The 23,129-nt window shown below is 43.4% G+C and overlaps 1 protein-coding gene across 1 annotated transcript in view; it reads right to left on the reverse strand.

The window, feature by feature from the left end:
- LOC143018552 (MAM and LDL-receptor class A domain-containing protein 2-like) overlaps positions 1-23,129 on the reverse strand; it is a 388,685-nt gene that overhangs the window by 307,845 nt on the left and 57,711 nt on the right. The window contains exons 32-39 of the mRNA XM_076174014.1: positions 13,788-13,991; positions 12,826-13,044; positions 11,993-12,107; positions 9,696-9,886; positions 9,339-9,551; positions 8,605-8,746; positions 8,288-8,508; positions 7,984-8,161 (exon numbers count right to left, since the gene is read on the reverse strand). Coding sequence (XP_076030129.1) covers positions 7,984-8,161; positions 8,288-8,508; positions 8,605-8,746; positions 9,339-9,551; positions 9,696-9,886; positions 11,993-12,107; positions 12,826-13,044; positions 13,788-13,991 — 1,483 coding nt within the window. The remainder of the gene's footprint in view (positions 1-7,983; positions 8,162-8,287; positions 8,509-8,604; positions 8,747-9,338; positions 9,552-9,695; positions 9,887-11,992; positions 12,108-12,825; positions 13,045-13,787; positions 13,992-23,129) is intronic.

The following is a 23,129-nucleotide window of genomic DNA, read 5'->3' on the forward strand; positions in this document are numbered from 1 at the left end:
CCTTAATATTCACCTCCAATTTACTGCCATTCTCTCCCCTTGTTCATCTCATCACTGTACTTTTATCTACATTTATCTTCCCCTTCCTTCTTTCACACACCTTCCCAAACTCCATCACTAACTTCCTTAATCCTTCCTCTGATCCTGCCACAAGTGCAGTGTCATCTGCAAACAAAAATTGGCCCTTGCATTTACATCTTGCACCACCCCCATCCATGTATAAATTGAACAGCCAAGGTGACATGATACATCCCTGGTGAAGTCCTAGCTTTACTTCAAACCACTCACTCTCTCCATTTCTAATTCTAACACAGGCTCTATTACTCTTATAAAAACTCTTGACTGTTCTTAACAACTTTCCTCCTATCACATATATCTACAATACCTCCCACAATGCCTTCCTGTCTATCCTGTCATAAGCCTTTTCTAAATCCACAAAGGCCCAAAAAATATCCTTACCTTTTCCTAAAGCTTTCTCACATATATACCTTACCACAAAAATCTGATCCACACAACCCCTACCTATCCTAAACCCACACTGCTCCTCACTAATTACTCCCTTTGTTCCTCTCCTAATCCTCTCAATCAAAACCTTCTCATAAACCTTTCCAACTACACTCAACAAACTAATCCCTCTAAAACTACTACACTAACACTTGTCCCCTTTTTCCTTGTAAAGCAGAACTACATGTACACTCCTCCAGTCTTCTGGCATTCTACCCTCTTTAAGACAAACATTAAATACCCTCACCGGCCAGTCCATCATCACTGTATCTCCCTCTTTTAAGACACTCCACATGACATCCATTTAACCCAGATGCCTTACCTGCTCTCATCATTTTAATAACTGCTTTCACCTCATCTTTTCTTATCTTTCCTCCATTTTTCTCATTCATCACTGTCACTGTATTAGTACTTCCTACTGCAACTACCTTTCCCTCCCTATTCTCTTTTACATTTAACGACTCCCTAAAATACTCTACTCATCTTCTTCTTACTGCCATCTCTTCCATTATCATCTCTCCATTTGCACCTTTTACCTTTTCTTCTCTACTTGATTCACTTCCCCTTCCTCTCTTAATTTCCTTCCAAAATATATTTTTATTACTTTAAAAATTTGCACTTTCTAGACACATCTCCACCATCAACTCTCCACTACAATCTTTTCTTGACACTCCCCACTTCCCAACACATTCCATCTATTGGTTATCTCCTACTCTAGCATTGAGATCTCCCAATACCACTACATTGACATTTCTCCCTAAACCATCTATACACTCACTTCAATCTATCCAAAAAGCCACCCTTTCCTCTATACTCTTCTCACTACCATGACAATATGCACTTACAAAGACTCACATCTCCCTTCCCAGTTTCATTTTCATTCACATTAACCTTGAAGAAATCTCCTTCCACTCCACTACACATCCCATTTTTGTCACCTTTTATGACTCAAGTGGGATCACTCGGTGGCAGTATTCTTTCTCCCCTATCACAGGATTCAGCAAAAAAAAGAAATGTATATTCAGAGAAGTGGAACAGGACAGTATTAAGAGTGGGGAGACAGCACAACAGAAGGACAATTGCAGTATAATAAAATAGCATCATTTCTCTATGAATAGAGATTTCCCCTATCACAGACAAAATTATATGTGACTCTGGTCCATAGGCATACCCCATATAGACCCTAAAGTATCAGCTGCATGAGTAATTTGAACCTCACAATGATATGCAGCCAATACCCCAGATGGGGTATATACACACATACATATATCAAAGGCTTTTTTCCCCCTTATAAGGGAGGTAGCCAAAAAAGAAAAAAAAAAAAAAAACACTCCCATCCATTCCAACCCTATCACACTCCACTCCCCTCCACCCTCTTCCATCCTTCTTATCTTGGCACCTTCTGGATCACGAGTCACCCCTGCATCTTGTCCAATGCTCTGGTCATAAGTAGTGTCGCAAGACACAGCACATCCACAGCAAGGTCACTTCATTAAATCGGTGATCCCCCCTCTCCGTCCCCTCGTGCAGAGAGAAGACGGGGAGAAATCCCTTCAGGCTGAGTAAAATTTTTCTCACACATACTCCCTCATCCCCCATCCCCCATCCATTCCATCTCATACATCACCACACCATCCATATACAACCATTCTACTCACCCCTGTCTTCTGTCCTCTCCCGTCCTTCCTCAACAGTCATTCCCCTCTTTCCCAATGCCCCTTTTACCCCATCCATCCATCTCATCCTAGGTTGCCCCCTCATGTTCACTCCCTCCACACCTCTTTCAATAGTCTTTCTTCACTCATTCTTTTCATGTGTCCAAACCATTCCAATACTCTTTCATCAACCCTATCTCCCAAATCCCTTTCCACCACCGTTCTCCTCCTCACCTCCTCATTTCTCACTCTATCCAGCCTAGTAACCCCTATCATACTTCTCAGACACCTCATCTCAAACACATTCAAACTCCTTCTCTCTTCCTCTCTTATGTTCCATGTTTCTACCCCATACAGTGCTGTTGGCACAATCACTCCTTCATACAATCTCCTCTCAGCATCCATTCCCAAATGTCTATTTTTCATTACATTTTTTAATCCACCAAAGCACTTACTTGCTTCTCTCAATCTACATTCTACCTCCACCTCCAGTCCTCCCTTTCCTGCCACATTCGTTCCCAAGTATCTAAAACCATCCATTTCCTCCAGTCTCTCTCCCTTCACACTCACTTTCAGTCTGCTGCCACTTTCACCCCTTGTACATCTTATAACCTTACTTTTACCCACATTTATCTTCAACTTCTTTCTTTCACACACTTTCCCAAACTCTGTTATTAACTTCCTCAATACCTCCTCTGATCCTGCTACAAGCAGTGTTGTCCACAAACAACAGCTGGCTTACCTCCCACTTTTCTCCATTTTCTTTGACCATCACCAATCCCTGACCCCCCACCACTCTTGCATTTACCTCTCACACCACCCCATCCATGTATAAATTAAACAGTCACAGGGTATATAAAATAAATATTAATATACATTATATCATTATTGTATAGTCTGGCACAGTACTCCAAATAGCAATGCTGGGAAAAATCTTACGGTGTAATATTTATGGAAATGAACACATGTGATGGGAGTGAAAGGGGTGAGGATTTGCTCTCTTATGTCTGACCACTTTACTTTACAGATAATAACTGATCAGACAAAAAAAAAAAAATGAAAATATCTTAACTGTTACTATAGCCTTTGTATGCCTCCCTTTCATTTATCATACACCTCTTCACTGCTGGAGGATTCTACTGATTCCAAAGTAAAAAATTTAGAGCATTAATCTTAACTCCTTATTTTTTAATTAAAGTTTTTTATTTAATTGTGGGTGGGAGGGATTAGGAAGTGCATGTGAATAATATTTTGACACAGCCTAAAGGGATTTCTCCCCATCTTCTCTTTTTCTGCATGAGGGGACGGAGAGGGGGTTGCAGATTAAATGAAACAAACTGTGGATGTGCTGTGTCTTGCTGTATTGCTTCTAACCCAGGGCAATGGACAAGATGCAGGGATGACCCTTCATCCAGTAGGTGACAAGAAAAGAGGGAGGGGTAGTGAATGGGAGTGGAGTATGTTGGGATAAAATAGGTGGGAGTGGATTTATGCCTTCTGACTTTGGCTACCTCCCTTGTAAGGGGAAAAAAACCCTTGGTGTGTATATATATATATATATATATATATATATATATATATATATATATATATATATATATATATATATATATATATATATATATATATATATGTATTACCTAGTTGTATTTTACGGGAAGGGGAGCTATGCTCGTGGGGTCCCGTCTTCATATCTCATTTTATCTAAACTATTTTTAAATTCATGTATTGTTTTTGCACACACCACTTTCTCATCTAACTTGTTCCAACTGTCTATTGCTCTGTGAGGAAAGCTGTTCTTTTTCAAATCTCTTCTATAGCTGTCTTTTTTTATTTTCTTTCCGTGTCCTCTTGTATTTCTGTCATCCCATTTTATCAGATTCTCTCTATCAGTAATTTCTATGCCTTTCATGATTCTGTAAATAGCTATCAAATCTCCTCTCTCTCTTCTTTGCTCTAGTGTCTGTAGTTTAAGTTTTTGTAGTCTCTCTTCATATGATAGTTTTGAGAGTGTTGGTGCCAATTTTGTAATTGCTCTTTGTATTCTTTCAAGTTTTTTTATACATTTTTTTGTACTTGGTGACCATATCGTTGCTGCATATTCCAATCTTGGTCTTATCAGGGTGATTAGGATTTTCCTCACCATTTCTTCATCCAGGTATGTAAATGCCACTTTGATTGTTCTTATTAAATTATAAGTTTCTCCAAAAATCTTATTTATATGTTTCTCAGGTGACATATTATTCATAACAATGACTCCCAGGTCCTTCTCATTTTCCACTCTTTTTATTCCTTCTTCTCCCAAATTATATGATCCTGTTATTCTGTTTTTGCTTTTTCCAAATTCCATTATACTACACTTTTTTGTATTGAACTCCATCTCCCACTTCCTACTCCATTCTTGTACTTTATTTAGATCTCTCTGTAGTGATTCACAATCTTCTTCAGTTTTCACTCTTTTCAGTAATTTTGCATCATCTGCAAAGAAGCTCATATAGCTTTCAATTCCTTCATCCATATCATTAATATATATAGCAAACATTATTGGGGCCAGAACTGTTCCCTGCGGGACACCGCTTATTACTTCATTCCATTTTGAGTGCTGATCTCTTATCACTACTCTCATTTTTCTTTCTTGCAAAAAGTCTTCCATCCAATTTAGCAATTTACCTTGTATTCCTCCTTCATATTCTAATTTCTTAAGCAACTTCTTATGTGGTACTTTGTCAAAAGCTTTTTTTAGGTCTAGAAATGCACAATCAGCCCATCCATCTCTTTCTTGTATTATATCTATTAGCCTTGAATAGAAACATATTAAATTGGTGACGCATGATCGTCCTTGTCTGAATCCAAATTGCCTTGGATTTAGTACGTTGTTTTTTTCCAAATATTTTACCCATCTACTCTTGATAATTCTTTCACATATTTTTGCTATTGTACTTGTTAGAGAGACTGGTCTATAGTTGGTAGGTTCTTCTTTATTTCCTCCTTTATATATAGGTACTATATTTGCTTTTTTCCAATCTTCTGGAACTTTTCCTTCTTTTAAGGAACTGCTTATTATGCTATGTATTTTGTCTGCCAGTTCATTCCTGCATTCTTTCAGAATCCAGTTTGCTATTTCATCTGGCCCATGCGATTTTCTGACATCAAAATTACCCAAGTGTGTCAATATTTCATTCTTTGTTACTTCTATTTCTTCCATAGGGGGGACTTTTTCCTTCCACTCAATCTCTTCAGGTTGTATATTTTCCCTTGTAAACACTGATTTAAAATGTTTGTTCATAATTTCTGCCATTTCCATTTCCTCAGTGTATTCAACTCCTCCTTGTCTTAATTTCTCCAAGTCTTGTTTGTTTTTCAGTTTATTGTTTACAAATCTGTAGAATAGTTTTGGTTGATCTTTACACTTTTCTATAACATCTTTTTCATATTTTCTTTTTTCCTCTCTGCACTTTTGTACATATTCATTTCTATAACCAGTATATATTTTCCATTTTTCAGGTCTTCTGTCTTTTTTCCATCTGGTCCAGGCTTTGTCTCTTTTGTCTTTTAACTCCCTACAACTTTTGTTGTACCAGCATTTTACATATTCTTTTTCTTGTTTTTGTCTTGGGACATACTTTTCCACTCCTTTTTTGTAATTTTTTGTCAAAATATTCCATTTCTCTTCCACTGATGTTTCTTCTTTGTATATTTCTTCCCAGTTTTCTTGTTGGAAGAATTCTCTTATTTTATCAAAGTTTGTTTTTTCATACATCATTCTTCCTTTTCTATATTGTTCATTTCTTTTCATATATTTTTCTTCATTAAGTTCCAGTTCAATCAATATGTGGTCACTTTTACCTATTGGTGTTTTATATTCAATCTTGTCCACTATTCTAGGTTCAGATGTAATTATTAAGTCTAGCCTCGATGGTTCTTCTTCATTAATATACATACTGTTCTCTTGTATCCATTGTGTCATTGAATGGTCAGTAATCATCTCAAGTAGAGCATTTCCCCATGAGTCATCACCACTCTTTACTGTCATTTCTTCCCAGCAGATTTCTTTGCAATTAAAGTTGCCCATCATAACTATTCTTCCTCCGTCTTCCATTATTTTAGTTAATGCTATCTTTGTGTCCTCTAACATACTTTTATGTTCACTCTCCTCCCATGAGGCTGTTTTCGGAGGCACATAATTGATCACAAATTTTCTGCTCTTCTTATCTCGGTCTTCCACTTCTATCATAATCATCTCTACTGTATTCTTTCCATATATGACACCTTTCACGTTTATATCCTTCTTAGTCAGGAACATAACTCCACCCCCTTGTTTTTTCTCTCTGTTTCTAATCCAATAATTGTATGTATCATGTCCTACACTGTTGGGTGGTAGTGGGCCTTTTAATTTTGTTTCTACAATTCCCATTATGTCCGGTTCTTTTTCTTTCAAATAATCATTCAGTTCATTCAATCCTGTTATCAATCCATCTATATTTGTGTAAGACACTCTTAGTTTTCTGCCACTTCCATTGTGTTCTCTGTTTCCCTTATGTTTTTCTTTAGTATGTCGAACTGCTTTATTTTCATGTTCACTACTCTCCAATAGAATCTCTCTTTCTCTGACTCCGTTCTTTCCTCGTTTTTTGCCTTAGCTTCAATTCTTTTCTGCTTTTCTGCCTCTCTTTCCTCCTTATTCATTTCTCTTTTTATCCATACCTTTTTATATTGATCATTTGTTGCTAGTTTCCCTGTCTTGGATAGAATTTTCTCTGCCGTTGTTTGTGACCTGAATTTAATCTTAATTGGTCTGGTCTTATCTGTACTATATTTTCCGAGTCTGAATTTTTCCTCAATTTCCTTTATAATTTCTGGTTCATCTTCCTGGACTAATTTTAATAAACTGCTTACTCTTTCATTTTCCTCCTTGATTCTTGCGGTTCTATCTGGGTTATGTTTCTCTTCCATTCCTAATATAATTATACATTTCTTTTTGTCAGCTAATTCTCTTACTATATTCTCCTTCTGTCTCATCACTTTAATAACTGAGTCTTCATTATGTTCTTTCAATTGTTGTTTGACTATGTTAGTGAATGAAACCTTATTCCCTTCTTGAGTTATTCTCCAATTTTTAGCTTCTGTAGCTATTTTCTCTCTGTTTTCATTACTATTCTTCTTCAATTTCTCATTCTCCTCCTTTACATTTCCTAACTGTCTTTTTAGGTCCTCTACTTCTTCAGTTAAGTTTCTGTTAGCCTTCTCTAGTTGTTCCAACCTTTCAATTCTCTGGAAAATGGAGTCTACATTACCTAACTTACGTTCCAAGTCCTCGATCACCTTATCAACTCTCTCCTCTAGTCTTATCAGTCGGGGGGGGGGGTTGTGTCCCCCCCACCCTCTTTAAATCCCTGGAACATATTCTCGTCACTTTCTACTATATTGCTCCTCTCTATACTTCTAATCTTTACATTTTTATTTGCCATTTCGTCATCACTGAGCTGGTCCGGTGGTCGTTTCATGTTGACCTTACGCCCGTCTGCCTGGGCCAAGTCCTCCACATCCTCATTTCCTTCCATTTCCCCAGCAATCCCTCCCCTTCTCCTCTTTTCCTACTTACCTACTGCCCCACGAGCAATTTCCCCCCACCCTGCAAATACAAAAAGGTACTTCTCTTTGCGTTGGGATCCACAATCGGCACTTTTCTTCAGAACGTTCTTCAAGCCGTCCGTTCGTTGAAAGTGTGTGTGTGTGTGTGTGTGTATTTAATTGTTCACTTTTATGAGTTTATCTACCTTAATACTACTGATCATATACATTAAGTATTGTTAATCATTTTCACCTGGTGGCATCGGAGTGGTTGTTGGCAAAGGATAGGGAGTTGCAACAGGTGGAAGAATGCTACACTTTCCCACATAGGTAAAAAGATCATCCAAAGCAACCCAACCAACATTTCCTTCATCAGTAACAGCTCTGATTGCAATCTGAAACTCCCCATACTGTCGTCCTTCTATGGGTGCCTATACAAAAACAATGGAGAAAAAAATGAGACAGAAAATTAATTTTTTCTTCTTCTTCTTCTTGTGACTTATACTTCCTGAAGTATTACATATAAAGCATCTTGTCACTGAATTAACATGTTCTACCTGAGCGTAGTTCCATCCTTCATTATCAGGTCCTAACAACAACCAAATGTGTTCTTCTTCATCATCAAGTTGAATAAAAATACTAAGAGATGTTACTGATGATCCTGTGTATGAGTAGAAGAAGGTGAAGCAGTATCCAGCAACTTCATTTGGAAGTCTTGAGCTCACAAGAGATGCCTGTAGACCTGGCACTTTTGCACCTTCTACAACCACATAACCACCTGTAGAAATATTGTAAGTTTTAAGATATCCTTGTTTGTTTCATTTCCAGATCTTTGAAGTATTTTCACTACAGTGATTATGTGCCAAGCACTTACCTAATGTAGTACCCAAAGTATGATCAGTAGGAGGCCCATGGTTAGCACTGTCCACTCCATTGGAGAGCCACCATCCAATGTCAGAACCCTTATCCACTTGCCACATACACATATGAGCATCTTCAAAGGTGCAGCTACCCGGCTAAAATAGACAGATATATGAGTGAGGTGTATTTCTAAGAAGCCAGACTTTTTTCAGAGAACAAAAACATTTAATTTAATAAAATCTATCTAATGAAAATTCAATTAACAGGCAGAGATCTTGTTCCCATCTAGCTCTTTAGTCATACATCTAACCTGGGATGCTTAAAACCCTATTTCCTCTATAGATCTAATATTCAATCTTGCAACTTTTTCCCTTATATTTTGACACCATGCATGCTTCCTTCCACCTCCCTATTGCAACATGTTCATCACATTTACTGACCACTCTTACTGCCTCAGCACCTCACATATTTCAACTATGCCACCATATAAGCAAATTCTTTTACACTAATTTGTGCCCACCAAAATCTCTGCTTCTCATTCCACCTCTCCCCAACATTGACATTTCAACTTTTCTACCCTCACTCACATTTAGCAGTATTCTTTCCACATTTCCACAACCTCAACTTCCTCTTGAGAACCATAATTGACTACACCTCTGCAGCATGTTTCTTAACAACCAAGAACACATAGACACCCAACAAACTATACAAAATAAAGTACTGAGAATAATAGCAAGATTGGCTTACCACAGGGCATGGCCCTCTTGACAGTGAGTAGTCATCAAAGGCTACCACACTCGCACTATGTCTATCATTTTGTCCAACCTCACCCTCAAAAAGGAAAACTAGTGTAGCTTTATCAATAATGTTGGTGTAAGTTTTCTGCACCAGTGTCCATTCAGGTACACCTTCATCATCATCTAGAGTGATGAAATTATCAGCCATTCCTCCTAATAAGGCCTGAAATATTCAGCAAAAGATAAAAATTAGATTATAAAAGATCAGAATTAGATTAAGTTACAGGTATTCTTCATAAAACTCATATCCAGAATAAATTTGAGTATCCAAACAAAACAGAACACTTATTTCATCAGTAAAACTCACCTTGACCATTAAGGCACCAGTTCGACTGCCCCCATGACGGATGTAATACATTTGGAAACAGAAGTCTTCAGGTCTATCAAGTTGATATTTAGCAGAATACATTTGAGCAATAAAGCCTTCATCATAATCATCACCAAGGACTTGGAAGTAGTGACCATATTTGGTGTTTAATGTATGGTCAGTTTCATAGCCTAAACAAAGAGATTGAATTGAATTAGAATTTTTTTTTCTCTTTATTGCTATCACATACAAAGACTATAACAAAAAGTAATTTTGTAAATATTAGTAAATCAGTCACTTGCTTCAGTTCTCTATTGCAGCAGAACCATGGCTCCATGATATCTGGTCACAGCCCCCAGATAGATTGAATTTAATTTAATTTAGAATTTCAATTTCTCTCCATTGCTATCACATACACAAAGACTATAACAAATAATTATTTTGTATATATCAGTCAATCTGTCACTTGTTTCAGTTCTCTCTTGTAGCAGAACCATGGCCCCATATCTGGTAACAGCCTCCAGACCATACTACAGATCACTCAAACTCACAAAAGAAATTATTTAAAACTGTCTATGAAAGAGCTAAGATATAAGGGGAAATAAATGGATATTGGATGAAAGCGGGATGGGTGGAGGCTGGGTGCATAGCTTTACTAGTTAACTCCCTTATAAACAGAAGCCTTTCACTATATAGACACACAGTCAGGGGTGCATGGCCAATTTTATAGGTAAAGGTGTGGTTGGGGTAGTCTTAAGCCATAGATGTGAGGGACATGCTTAATTTCATATATTTTTCAGACCACTTGTAGAAGTGCCAGAGCAGTGCACTGGCAAGCTCTGGCAGTACTGCACCCCTGTAGGCAGTCTATATTGTGTTACTGCTGGAGAGATGTAAGGTGTCTATAAGGAGCTATGATGGGATGGTATAAGGTGGATGTATGCTCTGACTCAGCTACTCACACCCTCATAAGGGGGAGAGGGCCTTTTGGTATGTATATATGAATGTTTTCAAAGTAAAGTTTGCATCTTGGGAGGACAGAGTCCATTTTAGGGCTGATTCTGTGTTGTCAATATTTCAGTGTTAGTAACCTAAACAGAGACATGCTAGTTTAACTCCTGTGTGTTCAAGAAAAGAGGGAGGGAGAGAGGGGTGGTGGATGGGAGTGGAGAGGGTGGGGATAAAATGGGTGGGAGTGGAATTACGCCTTTTGACTTTAGCTATCCCTCCTGTAAGGGGGAAAAAGCCCTTGGTATATGTATGTATGTATGTATGTATGTACCTGTGTCAGGATGAATTTCTTTGGTTTCTCATATAATATTTCTTTGAAAGAGCTATGTTCTAGGACTAATGTCAGCTGTTGAATGCTGAAGGTCTGCAGGTTTTCATTTTTCATTTAGTGAAACTAAGCAAGCCAAGGAGCCAAGAAAAGAGGGAGGGAGGGGTGGTGAATGGGAGTGGAGCAGGTGGGGATGAAATGGATGGAAGTGGATTTATGCCTTTTGACTTTGTCTACTTCCCTTGTAAAGGGGAAAACCTTTGATATATGTATGTATGAAACCAAGCAACTACTGACTGATGACTGACATAAATATTACTTACAGCTTACAGAACTATCAATGTAAGATAACAACAATAAAGGAGTGTAAAAGAAGATATATTTTGTATTATGATCTGCAGTGATACGTATATGCAGTTGGGTGGTACACATTTGATCCATACTTTATTCATTCATTTCATAAACAAATGGCACAAATGCCCAAGTGATAAGTCTGGTGTACTTAATCTTTATCACTATCTTCATCAATTATCATTGCTACAAAATTTCTAAATCCCACTAAGCTTTCTTCCTTTTTGATTATGTGATGTAAATCAGCAATATATTCTTGAATGGAGTTCACAATTCAAATCTTGCTACAATAAATAAATATTCTTTATTCATTTTGTGAAACATACTAACATGTAACTTGACTACTGTGTATGTATATTTTGACACTACCCAAAGGAATTTCTCCCTGTCTTCTCTATTTTCTGCATAAGGGGATGAGAAGGGAGGGTCGCTGTGTGAGTGAAATGGCGCTACTGTGGATGTACTATGTCTTGTTGCATTGCTTCTGACCCAGTCAGTGGGTAGCAGACAGGGATAACCCTTTATCCAAGAGGAACTAAAATAAGAGGAAAACATGGGTGGTGGATAGGAATGGAATGGGTGGGAGTGGGTGTGTACCTTGACTTGTTACCTCCTTTATATAGGGGAAGAAGCTCTTGTTATAGAGATAGATAGACTGACTACTGACCTCCCTGGAAACCAGTGACCCAATCCCAGTCTGCGTCATCTCCTTCACCTTCCTGTTTAAAACCACAGGCGTCTTCCTCCTCAAAGTCACACTGGTACTCCACTGTTGGAATCATCTAAGAAAATAAAAGAATATATGATGAGAAAGAATTAAAAATCAGTAGACTGCAGTTCTGAGCCAGATGAGATCTGAAAAGAATGAGCTAGAAATCGAGAGCATAAGTAGAGGCCTTCTTTCTTACAATCACAAAGGTAATTATAGGGGTCTCAAGCTGGATACTTAGGGACTACAAGGAACAACTGGCAGACAAGATTCACAAACTAACTGTGCATTCATCATAGGGAGGGATTGTGCCCTGTGCTTGAATCTTTTTAATGTGGTAGCAAATCATAAAAACGAAAGTATGGAGAAATATCTGAACTGAAGACTAATGTCTCTAACCAGCAAAACAGTTGAAATGTGTGAGAACATTGTGAAAGACAGGCAAGTTATATATCTAGAAAAGATGGACATCTTAGCAAACAAATAGTTCAGTTTCAGAAATACAAGATCATATGTATTGAATCTGCTAGCTTTTTACTCAAGATCAGTTGATGTGATACAAGCCTGCATGGATGCTGGAATGGTACCTGAATTATAATTTTACTTCACCTATGTTTTCAACTGCAATATAAATGGTGAAACAGTATTCTGAAGAATACACTCCTATTGAATTATTATGGGTAATGGGTAATACATCCAACTGTTTCATAATACATTTGAGTCAGACAATACAATGAAGTGGAAATAAAATATAGTAGTTTAACAACCATTACTGTAGACAAAAAACACACCGTTATATCTTCACAGGATATATTGTACACTCTCAGGTCATCAAGTGCCACAAATGTATCACGTTCATTCTTCTCAAGTATGGCTTGGAACTCAATGGAAAATTCAGCATCCACTTTGACCATCAACAAGGTGGGTTTCCAACGGTTACCCTGGGTATTTTTCTCATCCCAAAGGATTTCTTTAAAGAGGTTACCATTACGTTGCTCTTTCAGAACTACCTATGGAAGAGAAAAGAGAGCAATGTGAGCAAAAAATTACTGGATGTGTATAAGAATTTTGTTATTTACATCCATTTCAAATTTTTTGGTTCTCATTTGCATCCTTTCTCAGTAGTTCCTGTGTGAATTTAATTTGTGAACCCTAGCATGACTAAAATATCTAAATATTCTACCTTTTTAGCAAGGTGATAATATTATTTACAGATTTCATTTTAGATAATACAGGACAATATCATTCAACTGAAGAGTAAACTCATTAGAAAATAATGGGATATCAATCATTTGAGATCCCATTCCTATTCCTAGACATACTTCTCAGCTAAATCAAATCATCGGGTAACACTGAGAATAGAGTATGTAAAAAGCATCTTTATATCAAAGGGGTTCAGTGACAGGCATTAAATGCTAGATGAACACAAACAACAAAAGAGTCTAAATTACATACAGTAAACCTCAAAATTAATTTATTGGAATTATGGATAAGTTGTAATGGATAGCAAATATTTGCACAAAAATAATTCTAAATCTAAAAAAAAAAATCAAAGAAACTGAGTCAGAAAATAGGTAATATTATTAAGTATAGTTTTTACGTTGTTCAACTTAAGGAGTTTTACTGTAATAAAGAACTACAAACAATACAACATTGATTACGCTGAACATAATATAAGCCAACACTCCAACACTATTACATAATACTATATCCCCTCGCTAGATAAAAATGTGCATAAATAATAATACTTTACCTGAAGTTCAACAGACTCTCCCCACAAGAAGTACCAGAAAGTAAAGCAGAAAGATTCTATAAACGGGGACAACTTGGGGCTTGAGAGAGTTGGACGGTAAGTGGGCAGCCCTGGGACATCAGAGGAGATACTGCTCAGTAAGTAATAACCTCGACCTGAGGTGTGATCAGTCGTAGGCCCCTGACCCGCAACACCTGCGGAGCCCTAAAAAGAAAAATGATCCAGTCTGAGTTTCCTAGGCTATCAATCACACAAATAATATTTTCTTTCCAACTTGTTCACTCAGGAAAGACCCAATAGGGATAGAAATTCTAATGAGGGACTGTGAAGGGCAGAGAGACATGATAAAGATGATTAAGAGTCCTCATAGGCCTACAGAATTAAGTGACTAATTGAGTGACTGAATTTTTCACTTCCTTATTTCTAATTCTAATTCTAAGCTTTTTGGGCTTTTATGGATCTGGAAAAGGCTTATGACAGGGTTGACAGGAAGGCACTGTGGGAGGTCTTGCAGATATATGGGATAGGAGGAAAGTTTCTAGGAGCTGTCAAGAATTTTTACGAGAGTAGTAGAGCATGTGTCAGGATTAGAAGTGGAGAGAGTGAGTGGTTCGAGGTAAAGGTGGGACTTTGTCAGGGATGCATTATGTTGCCCTGGCTGTTCAACTTATACATGGATGGGGTGGTACAAGAGGTAAATGCAAGGGTAGTGGGTCAGGGATTGGAGATGTTTAAAGGAAATGGAGAAAAGTGGGAGGTGAGCCAGTTGCTGTTTGCAGACAACACTGTGCTTGTAGCAGGATCAGAGGAGGGATTGAGGAAGTTGATGACAGAGTTTGGGAGAGTGTTTGAAAGAAGAAAGTTGAAGATAAATGTGGGTAAAAGTAAGGTGATGAGATGTACAAGGGGTGAAAGTGGCAGCAGATTGGAAGTGAGCATTAACCACTTCACTCCAGGCCAAAATTTCATGGGCAGCATTAGCTGCCAGACGTACAATGTTGCATCATAATACTCGCATTATAAAAATGTAATTTTCGCAGGAAAATTAATTTTTCCCTGATACAAACCTGAGGTACTCCTTACCCAAGGATACGCGGCGCGTTTCTACCGCTAACACTGTGTGTGCTTGAAAACACCTCACTCCGAGGGTCTGGGCAACCATTATCCTCAGTAAGGGGCCCTCCTGGGGCAAGGGGGGCCCCCCCTCCCCCCGCAAGGGTAGGAGGGTAGAAGCTCCATTGTCTGAACCAGGTATGAAATTAGTCACGAGGGTTGACAGGCCAGGGAGAAGGAACTACTAGCGGGGTGGATGAGGAGGGCCATTAGAGGTAAGGAGTACCTCAGGTTTGTATCAGGGAAAAATTAATTTTCCTGCGAAAATTACATTTGTTCCGAAGAATACAAACTCTTCGGTACTCCTTACCCAAGGAGACTTGGACTTAGGGGGGAAGGAAGTATTTATCTAGCCTGGGAAACCCTCGTAAGGAGAAAATGTAGAGTGCTAAGATCTACGTTGACCAGACCCTTATACATTCCCCGAAACTGTGAAGGGCACCTGGATCTGTTCCCAGAGTGGAGACAGACAGGGCATACTCACTTTGTACCCCTTGTAGGGCTCGAACTGATTCCCTTGGAATGCTTGAGAGCCCTCGGTGAGGTAAGGGAATGTAGGAGTATGAGAAGGACTTGAGATAGGTATCCCCGTGGTTGCCGATCCAGAACTTGGATGAGGCTTCAGGGTTGGCTGTGTGCCATTGGTACGGGGTATGTTATCTCAGGACTTCTTGGGCAGCCACTATGGGGCCTAGAGAGAAGGTCCCTAAGGATTCCCACATGACATCTTTGAGGTAAAAGGAAGTGAACGTAGTCTGGGACTTCCATATACCTGCTTGAAGGACCTGGTTGACTGACCGATTCTTTCGGAAGACTAGGGAGGGTCCTATTGCCCTGAGGTCATGAGCTTTTGCTCCAGGGTAATCCGTGGGGCTCGAGGCGTAGGCCCTGCGGATGACTTCCTTGATCCAGTAAGAAATGGAAGTCTTAGTGACGGGCTTGGGTGTACCCCTGGTAGAGACGAACAGTCTTGGCAAGTCTGGTCTAAGATGCTTCGTCCTCTTGAGGTAGGTCCGGATAGCACGTACCGGGCATAGGACCATTTCTGCATGTTCGCCCCCTACAAAGTCGTCCAAGGAAGGAATACTAAAGGACCAGAATCTAGGGTCGGCTTTGGCCGGATCCTGGTTTTTGGCAACGAATTGGGGCAGAAAAGTGAAGGAGACCTTTTGCCATCCTTTCGAGTGGGCGACTCGATAAGAGATGGCATGCAACTCCCCGACCCTCTTGGAAGACGCCAGGGCCAAGAGAAAGACTGTCTTCAAGGTGAGGTCCTTGAAATTAGCATCTCGGAGGGGTTCGTAAGGGGGGCCCCGCAGAGCGTTGAGGACTAATGCCACATCCCATGGAGGAGAAGTGATCTCCCTGGGGGGGCATGATTTTCTGAAATGTCTGAAGAGCATGGAAATTTCTGGAGACAGGGCTAGATCCATGCCCTTCAGAGAAAACACCTGATTAAGAGCTGCCCTATAGCCCTGCACTGCCGAGAGGGAGATCTTCTTGGACTTCCAGAGGAAGTGGAAGAAGGAGGCAATCAGAGGAATGGTGGCTTGCTCTGGGGCTATTGCTCGGGAGTGGCACCATTCTGCAAAAGCATTCCACTTCCCTTGATAAAGGGCAGCTGAGGAAGAGCGAATAGGGGAGGACATGTCTTCTGCCACTTCTTTGGGGAAACCCTTCTCTAGGAGGATCCGGACCATAGTCTGAACGCGTGAAGTGCCAGGGCTGACGGGTTCTTGTGCCAGGCCCCGTTGACTGGTTGATGTAGAAGGTCGGGTCTTCCCTGAAGGGCCAGGGGCTCCTCCACTGCTAGCTCGAGGGCGTCTGGAAACCATGGGGCTTCCGGCCACCAGGGAGCGATCAAAGTCATCCGAAGGTTGGATGCGGTTCGTACTCTCTGGAGCACCTTTTGGAGCAAGGGAAACGGTGGGAAAGCGTAGGTGTCGAGGTTGTCCCAGCTTTGCAGAAGAGCATCCTCTCCCGCTGCCAGCGGATCCGGGAGAGGGCTGAAATACACCGGGAGCTGGTGGTTCCATCTGGTGGCGAAAAGGTCCACCAGAGGGGAGCCCCATTTGTTGATGAGGAAGGTCGCCACTTCCGGATGGAGGGACCACTCCGTGCTGATTACCTGACTCCTTCTGCTGAGGTGGTCCGCCCAGACATTCTTTTTCCCTGGGATGTAGCGAGCTCTGAGTGTCACTTGGAGGTTCTCGGCTAATAGGAGGATCTCCATAGTGAGATGGCAGAGGTCCTGGGAGACTGTGCCCCCCTGCTTGTTCAGGTAGGCTACTACCGAGGAATTGTCCGACATGATGCCCACAACTTTCCCCGAGATTTGACCCGAGAAGTGACGGAGAGCCAGCAGTACCGCTTTCAATTCTAGCCAGTTGATATGGGCTGTCCGCTCGACCGTGGACCAGGAACCGCTGACGTGATCGTCGTTGAGGTGGGCCCCCCAGCCCTCCTTGGAGGCATCGGAGAAGAGGAGGACTTCGGGGGGAGATGGGCCGAGGGGCATCCCCACGAGCAGGTTGCACGGGTCCTTCCACCAGAGAAGAGAATGCTTGACCTCTCCGGTAAGGGTGATGTGTTGACGGGTGTCTCCCCTTAGCGGGGACCACTGGGACTTGAGGAGCCACTGTAGGGGTCGCATTCTCAGTCTGCTCCTGGGTATTAACCTCTCGACGGAGGCCATGTGGCCCAGGAGGACTTGGCACTGTTTGGCCGTGAGGAACCCGGTCGATAGTGCCTGCACGACGAGGGAAGAGAGATTCTGGATTCGCTTCTCTACTGGGAATGCCTGCATGAGGGAAGAGTCCAGAACCATACCCAGGTACGTGACTCTCTGTCTTGGAATGAAATCTGACTTCGTCCGGTTGACCGTGGAGCCCAATTTGCGGATGAAAGCTAGGACTCCCCAGGTGGTCGCGGCATAGCTGGGCGGAGTGTGCCAGGATCAGCCAATCGTCCAGGTAACGGAGTAGGCGAATCCCTCTGGAGTGGGACCACGCTGAGACGAGTTTGAACACTCTGGTGAAGACTTGGGGTGCTGTGGAGAGGCCGAAGCATAGGCAGGTGAATTGAAAAGTGGTCCCCTTGTGGACGAAGCGGAGGAATTTTCGGGATGAGGGATGGACAGGTATTTGGAAATAGGCGTCCTGGAGGTCCAGGGACACCATGAAGTCCCCTTCCCTGATAGACGCCCTCACGGCCTCTGGGGTGTCCATCCGGAACTTCGTCAGGGAAAGGAACTTGTTGAGAGGAGACAGATTGATGACAGGTCTCCACCCCCCTGTAGCCTTTGGTACTAGGAATAGCCTCGAGTAGAACCCCGGGTCCGGAGTTGAGACTTCCTCGAGTGCTCCTTTCTGGAGCAGAGTGGAGATTTCCTCCACTAGGGCCCGCCCGCGATCCGAGTCCGGATGGTAGTTGCTGACTTGGATGGGATAGGGGGAGAGGCTGGGGATGGTGTGAAAAGGAAGACGATAGCCTGCCTTGATAACCTGGATGGTCCAGTCCTCCGCCCCGGCAGCCTCCCATTCTCTCCAGTAGAGAGAGAGGCAACCTCCTATCCTGTGCGGGAGGGCAGGCGAGTTCCTAGAATTTCCTGCGTTGGGGTCCAGAGCCTCTATGATGTTTGCGCCCCTGTTCTCTATTGGGGAAGGGGCGGGGCTTTCCTGTCTGGGCTTTGGACTTCGAATGGGGAGGGGGCCCGTCTTCCCGCTTAGGGAGACGAAAAGGCTGCCTCTGCGTCTGAAAGGACCGAGGGGTCGATGGGGGGGTGGTCCTTGGCCTCGAGCTAGAGACGGCTGTTCTCTCGATGGCTCTGTTTGTGTAGCAACTGGTTGGTGCTAGTGATTGCCGAGTCCACCACATCCGGGGGAATCAGCGTGTGGGTGAGCAGGGGGGCCCTCCTCAAAGGAGCATAAATCTCCCTGAGGAGGGGGTCACTGGGGTCCCCGAGGATGGTGTCTCTCCTGCGGGACTCGAAGTTGGCCCAGGACGTTGAGAGACAGGAAGCCTGATGCTTCAGGGCTCTGCTTGCGCTTGCCAAAAAAGCCTGGAGGTCGCATTCTTCCTGGGGTTGTAGTTCGGGTAAGAACTCCCTCGCCGAGGCAAGGAGGCGTTCTAGCCAGGAGTTCACCGCCAGGGACAGAGCCAGTGAATGAATGTGGTCGCTGACTTCCCTGCCGGAGAGGAGGACGTTTCGTCTGCGCAGCGACTCGGCGTCCGCCTTAACCAGCTCTGGTAACCTCGCCGGGATCGAGGCTGCTCTGAGGGTTGACCCCGATGGGGTGTAGAAGCGCTTCTGGTGTTCCAATGGGACCGGATGCCAACGCGCCTTCTCGGTCGTCCTTGTTGCGAGAGCGTCGGAGGCCTGGGCCATGGCTCTCGCCGTCTGCGTACTCCATGGAAGGTGGAGGGGAGTAGGCTGGGCTTTGTGAGAGTTGGCCGTCATGAAGATGTCAGACTCGAATGTGGCTTCCTCTTCTTTCGGGGGGCCCAGTCGATTCGCCCTCCGAACCCTCGCGAGGACGTCCGAGAAGGAAGGTGGGACCACCATCGAGGATTCCGACTGGGAAACGGGAGGGGAAAGGGAGCGTGACCCCCCCCCTACGGCGCTGTGGACATCGTCGTCGGCGTAGGAGGGGTCGGCACGGGCAGAGAGGAACCGCACGCTACCATCCTCGTCACTGATGGGTTCAGGGGGGGGCTGAGCAAGTGGAAGCTGGTCGAGGGGGGCCCTTGGGGGCGGAGACTCCTCACGAGCTTCCGTGCGGTGCACGAACCGCGCTTGAGAAGCGCGGAAAAATTCCCGTTGGGCCTCCATCTGTTCCTTCAACGTAGTGACGAGTGAACAGAGAGTGGGGAGGAGGTCCGGGGAATGTCCTCTTGGAGGGTCCCGCCTGGGTGCGGATGGTCCGGGAGACGCCAGGGGGAGACTGCCTCCTCCGGACGAAGCTGAGTCACCTACGACGAACGCGCGTGTGGGTACACCTCGGGCTTCCTGCCCACCGGGCATAGAAAGGGTTCCGGTGATGACCCGGCTCGTCTGACGAGAGGTGGAAGGGGTGGGACTGGGGGTCACCCGAGAAGGAGAAGAGGCTGACGCGCTCCGAATCTCCGAACTCGGTTCCTTTGTCCGTGGGGGGGTGGAGCTGCCGGGTAGCATCGCGGAGCCAGCGGACGCAACCGGGAAAAAGCTCATACCCCGGGGGTAGTTCGCGGGGGCTAATGGCGCGTGCCCGTCGAAACTAGCCCCCCTTTCGGCAGGAACAGGAGACAATTTAGCCTGAGACTGACTCGGGGCGGCTATTGTACAACCTTTCCGTTTACTACGCTTAGGAGGGGGGAGACAACTGCCCGCGTCCTCCGCCGACGTAGCATGCCTTCTCTTTGTGTCGGGTGAGGGGGGAAGCCATTTGCCTCGCCCGCGTATGTGGAACCGTGGCTGCACCTTCCGGTGAGCATGAAAATACGCGGACCACTGCTTATCACCCCATTGAGCGCACGTAGTACACGGGGATGAAGGGGAACATTCCAGATTCCGACAATGGATACACCAAGAGTGTGGGTCCACAGTTGTCGGTGGGAGAAGAGCCCGGCAGCGAAATTCACCACGGGCGAAGGCACACATGCTATCGCGAACAACAACACTAGGACCAGATTCCATACTTACAGAGAAGCGGAGAATACCCGGTGGAGATTAAAGAGAGGGATAAAGGGGACTCAAGCGCTTCCAAGCAGGGGGAAGGCGGCGATGCAGGACGTTCCACACAAAGGACGCCGTTGGAAGGGTGTAGAAGGCCGATGCCGATTGCGTTCGAGATAATCGAACGATCCAAGCAGGGGGAAGGCGGCGATGCAGGACGTTCCACACAAAGGACGCCGTTGGAAGGGTGTAGAAGGCCGATGCCGATTGCGTTCGAGATAATCGAACGATGCGGGATTGGCGCAGGAAATTAATTTCCTGATACAAGCACGGGAGCGGGGAAACGGTCCCCGAACTGGACTTCAGTGTTAGCCGGACTGTGAGAGATGTTGACTCGATCGCTACCGCTTAGACAATGGAGCTTCTACCCTCCTACCCTTGCGGGGGGAAGGGGGCCCCCCTTGCCCCAGGAGGGCCCCTTACTGAGGATAATGGTTGCCCAGACCCTCGGAGTGAGGTGTTTTCAAGCACACAGTGTTAGCGGTAGAAACGCGCCGCGTATCCTTGGGTAAGGAGTACCGAAGAGTTTGTATTCTTCGGAACAAAATAAAGTCACCACTGTATCGATCATTCTCTCTTTCACCCGTGAATTTTGATAACAATAGAAAATATGATGAAGCCAGTTTACAGAGTATGGGGGTCATGCAGGTACAACTACAATAAATATAATCAAGACGCCGACATCGGCATCCTCGCATACCCACTTGCTCCTCATGATGCCTACGTAGGCGTCACCATATAGAAGGGGTTAAGGGAGAGCAACTGGAGGAAGTGGATAGATACTTGGGTGCGAATGTGGCAGAAAAGGGTGGAGTTGAGGTGGAGGTAGAATGTAGATTGAGAGAAGCAAGTAAATGCCTCGGTGCATTAAAAATTGTAATGAGGAATAGACATTTGGGAATGGATACTAAGAAGAGATTGTATGAAGGCGTGATTGTGCCAACAGCACTGTATGGGGCAGAAACATGGAACATAAGAGAGGAAGAGAGAAGGAGTTTGAATGTGTTTGAGATGAGGTGTCTGAGAAGTATGATAGGGGTTACTAGGCTGGATAGAGTGAGAAATATGGAGGTGAGGAGGAGAACAGGGGTGGTAAGGGAGTTGGGAGATAGGGTGAATAAAAGAGTATTGGGATGGTTTGGACACATGGAAAGAATGAGTGAAGAAAGACTAGTAAAAGAGGTATGGAAGGCAGATGTGGAGGGAGCGAACATGAGGGGGCGACCTAGGATGAGATGGATGGATGGGGTGAAAAGGGCTTTGGGGAAGAGGGGAATGTCTGTTGAGGAAGGACGAGAGAGGACAGAAGATAGGGGTGAATGGAGAATAGTTGTATATGGATGATATTGTGATGCATGAGGTGGAATAGGTGGGGGGATGGGGGGTGAGGTAGTATGTGTGAGCAAAATTTGATGCAGTCTTAACCACTTCACTACGGGACTTAAATCTCGCGGGCAGCAGCCAATGCCAGCCGTATGACGTCACGTAATAATATTCGCATCATAAAATATAGTCGGCGCTTATATCGATCGTTCTCTCTTTCACCCGCGAATTTTGAAAACCACAGAGAATGGGATTCAGGGCGCATTTGGGAGAATGTAAAAACACAGGGGCGACTACAATAAATATAATCAAGACGCCGATATGGCAGCGTCGCGAATCCACTTGCTCCTCATGACGCCTACGTGTGCGGCACCGTATGGAAGGGGTTAAGGGATTTCTCCCCGTTTTCTCCTTTTATGCATGAGGGGACGGAGAGGGGGTTCGCCAATTTAATGAAGCGGCCTTGCTGTGGATGTGCTGTGTCTTGCGACACTGCCTCTGACCCAGGGCAGTGGACAAGATGCAGGGATGACCCGTCATCCAGGAGGTGCCAAGATAAGAGGGAGGGTGGAGGGGAGTGGAGTGTATTAGGGATGGAATGGGTGGGAATGGTTTTTAGACCTTTTTCTTTTTGGCTACCTCCCTTGTAAAGGGGAAAAAGCCTTTGGTATATGTATGTATGTATATTTCTAATTAACCTTTACTACAACTCTTCATATTGTTTTTCCTCTAACATTACCTTTCAACATTGCTATCTTTTCATCTTCTCTCCTTCCCACTCCTTCATTCCTCTTTTCCTCATTTCCCTCTTTATCACCTTCCTCCCCAGTTTCTTTTCTTCTTTGTCTTCTACTATCCATTTATTACTCTTTTCCCATTCCCTTTCTTTGATTCCATCTATTTTCTTCTATCATTTTCCTCCTCTTTTGTTTCATCTACCTATCGATGTATATGTACAACAACATATCTACTGAGTGCTAATCTCCTGTATTATATTTCAAAAATTATATTGCTAAATATCCATTTGGAACTCTTTCTTTTTCTCTTATTTTCTTTCTCTCATTCCATGATTTCTTGTTTTGTTCTTTCCTTATTTCCTTCTTTTACTCTCTATTCTTTATCTACCCATTCATGTATCTATTAACATAAAGCTCTGTATCTATCTCACGTGATTCTCCATACCAAGAGCATTA

The sequence above is a fragment of the Oratosquilla oratoria genome, chromosome 35 (assembly GCF_046742065.1).
Source record: "Oratosquilla oratoria isolate Oo_2021 chromosome 35, ASM4674206v1, whole genome shotgun sequence".
In the NCBI taxonomy this organism is placed as follows: Eukaryota; Metazoa; Arthropoda; class Malacostraca; order Stomatopoda; family Squillidae; genus Oratosquilla; species Oratosquilla oratoria.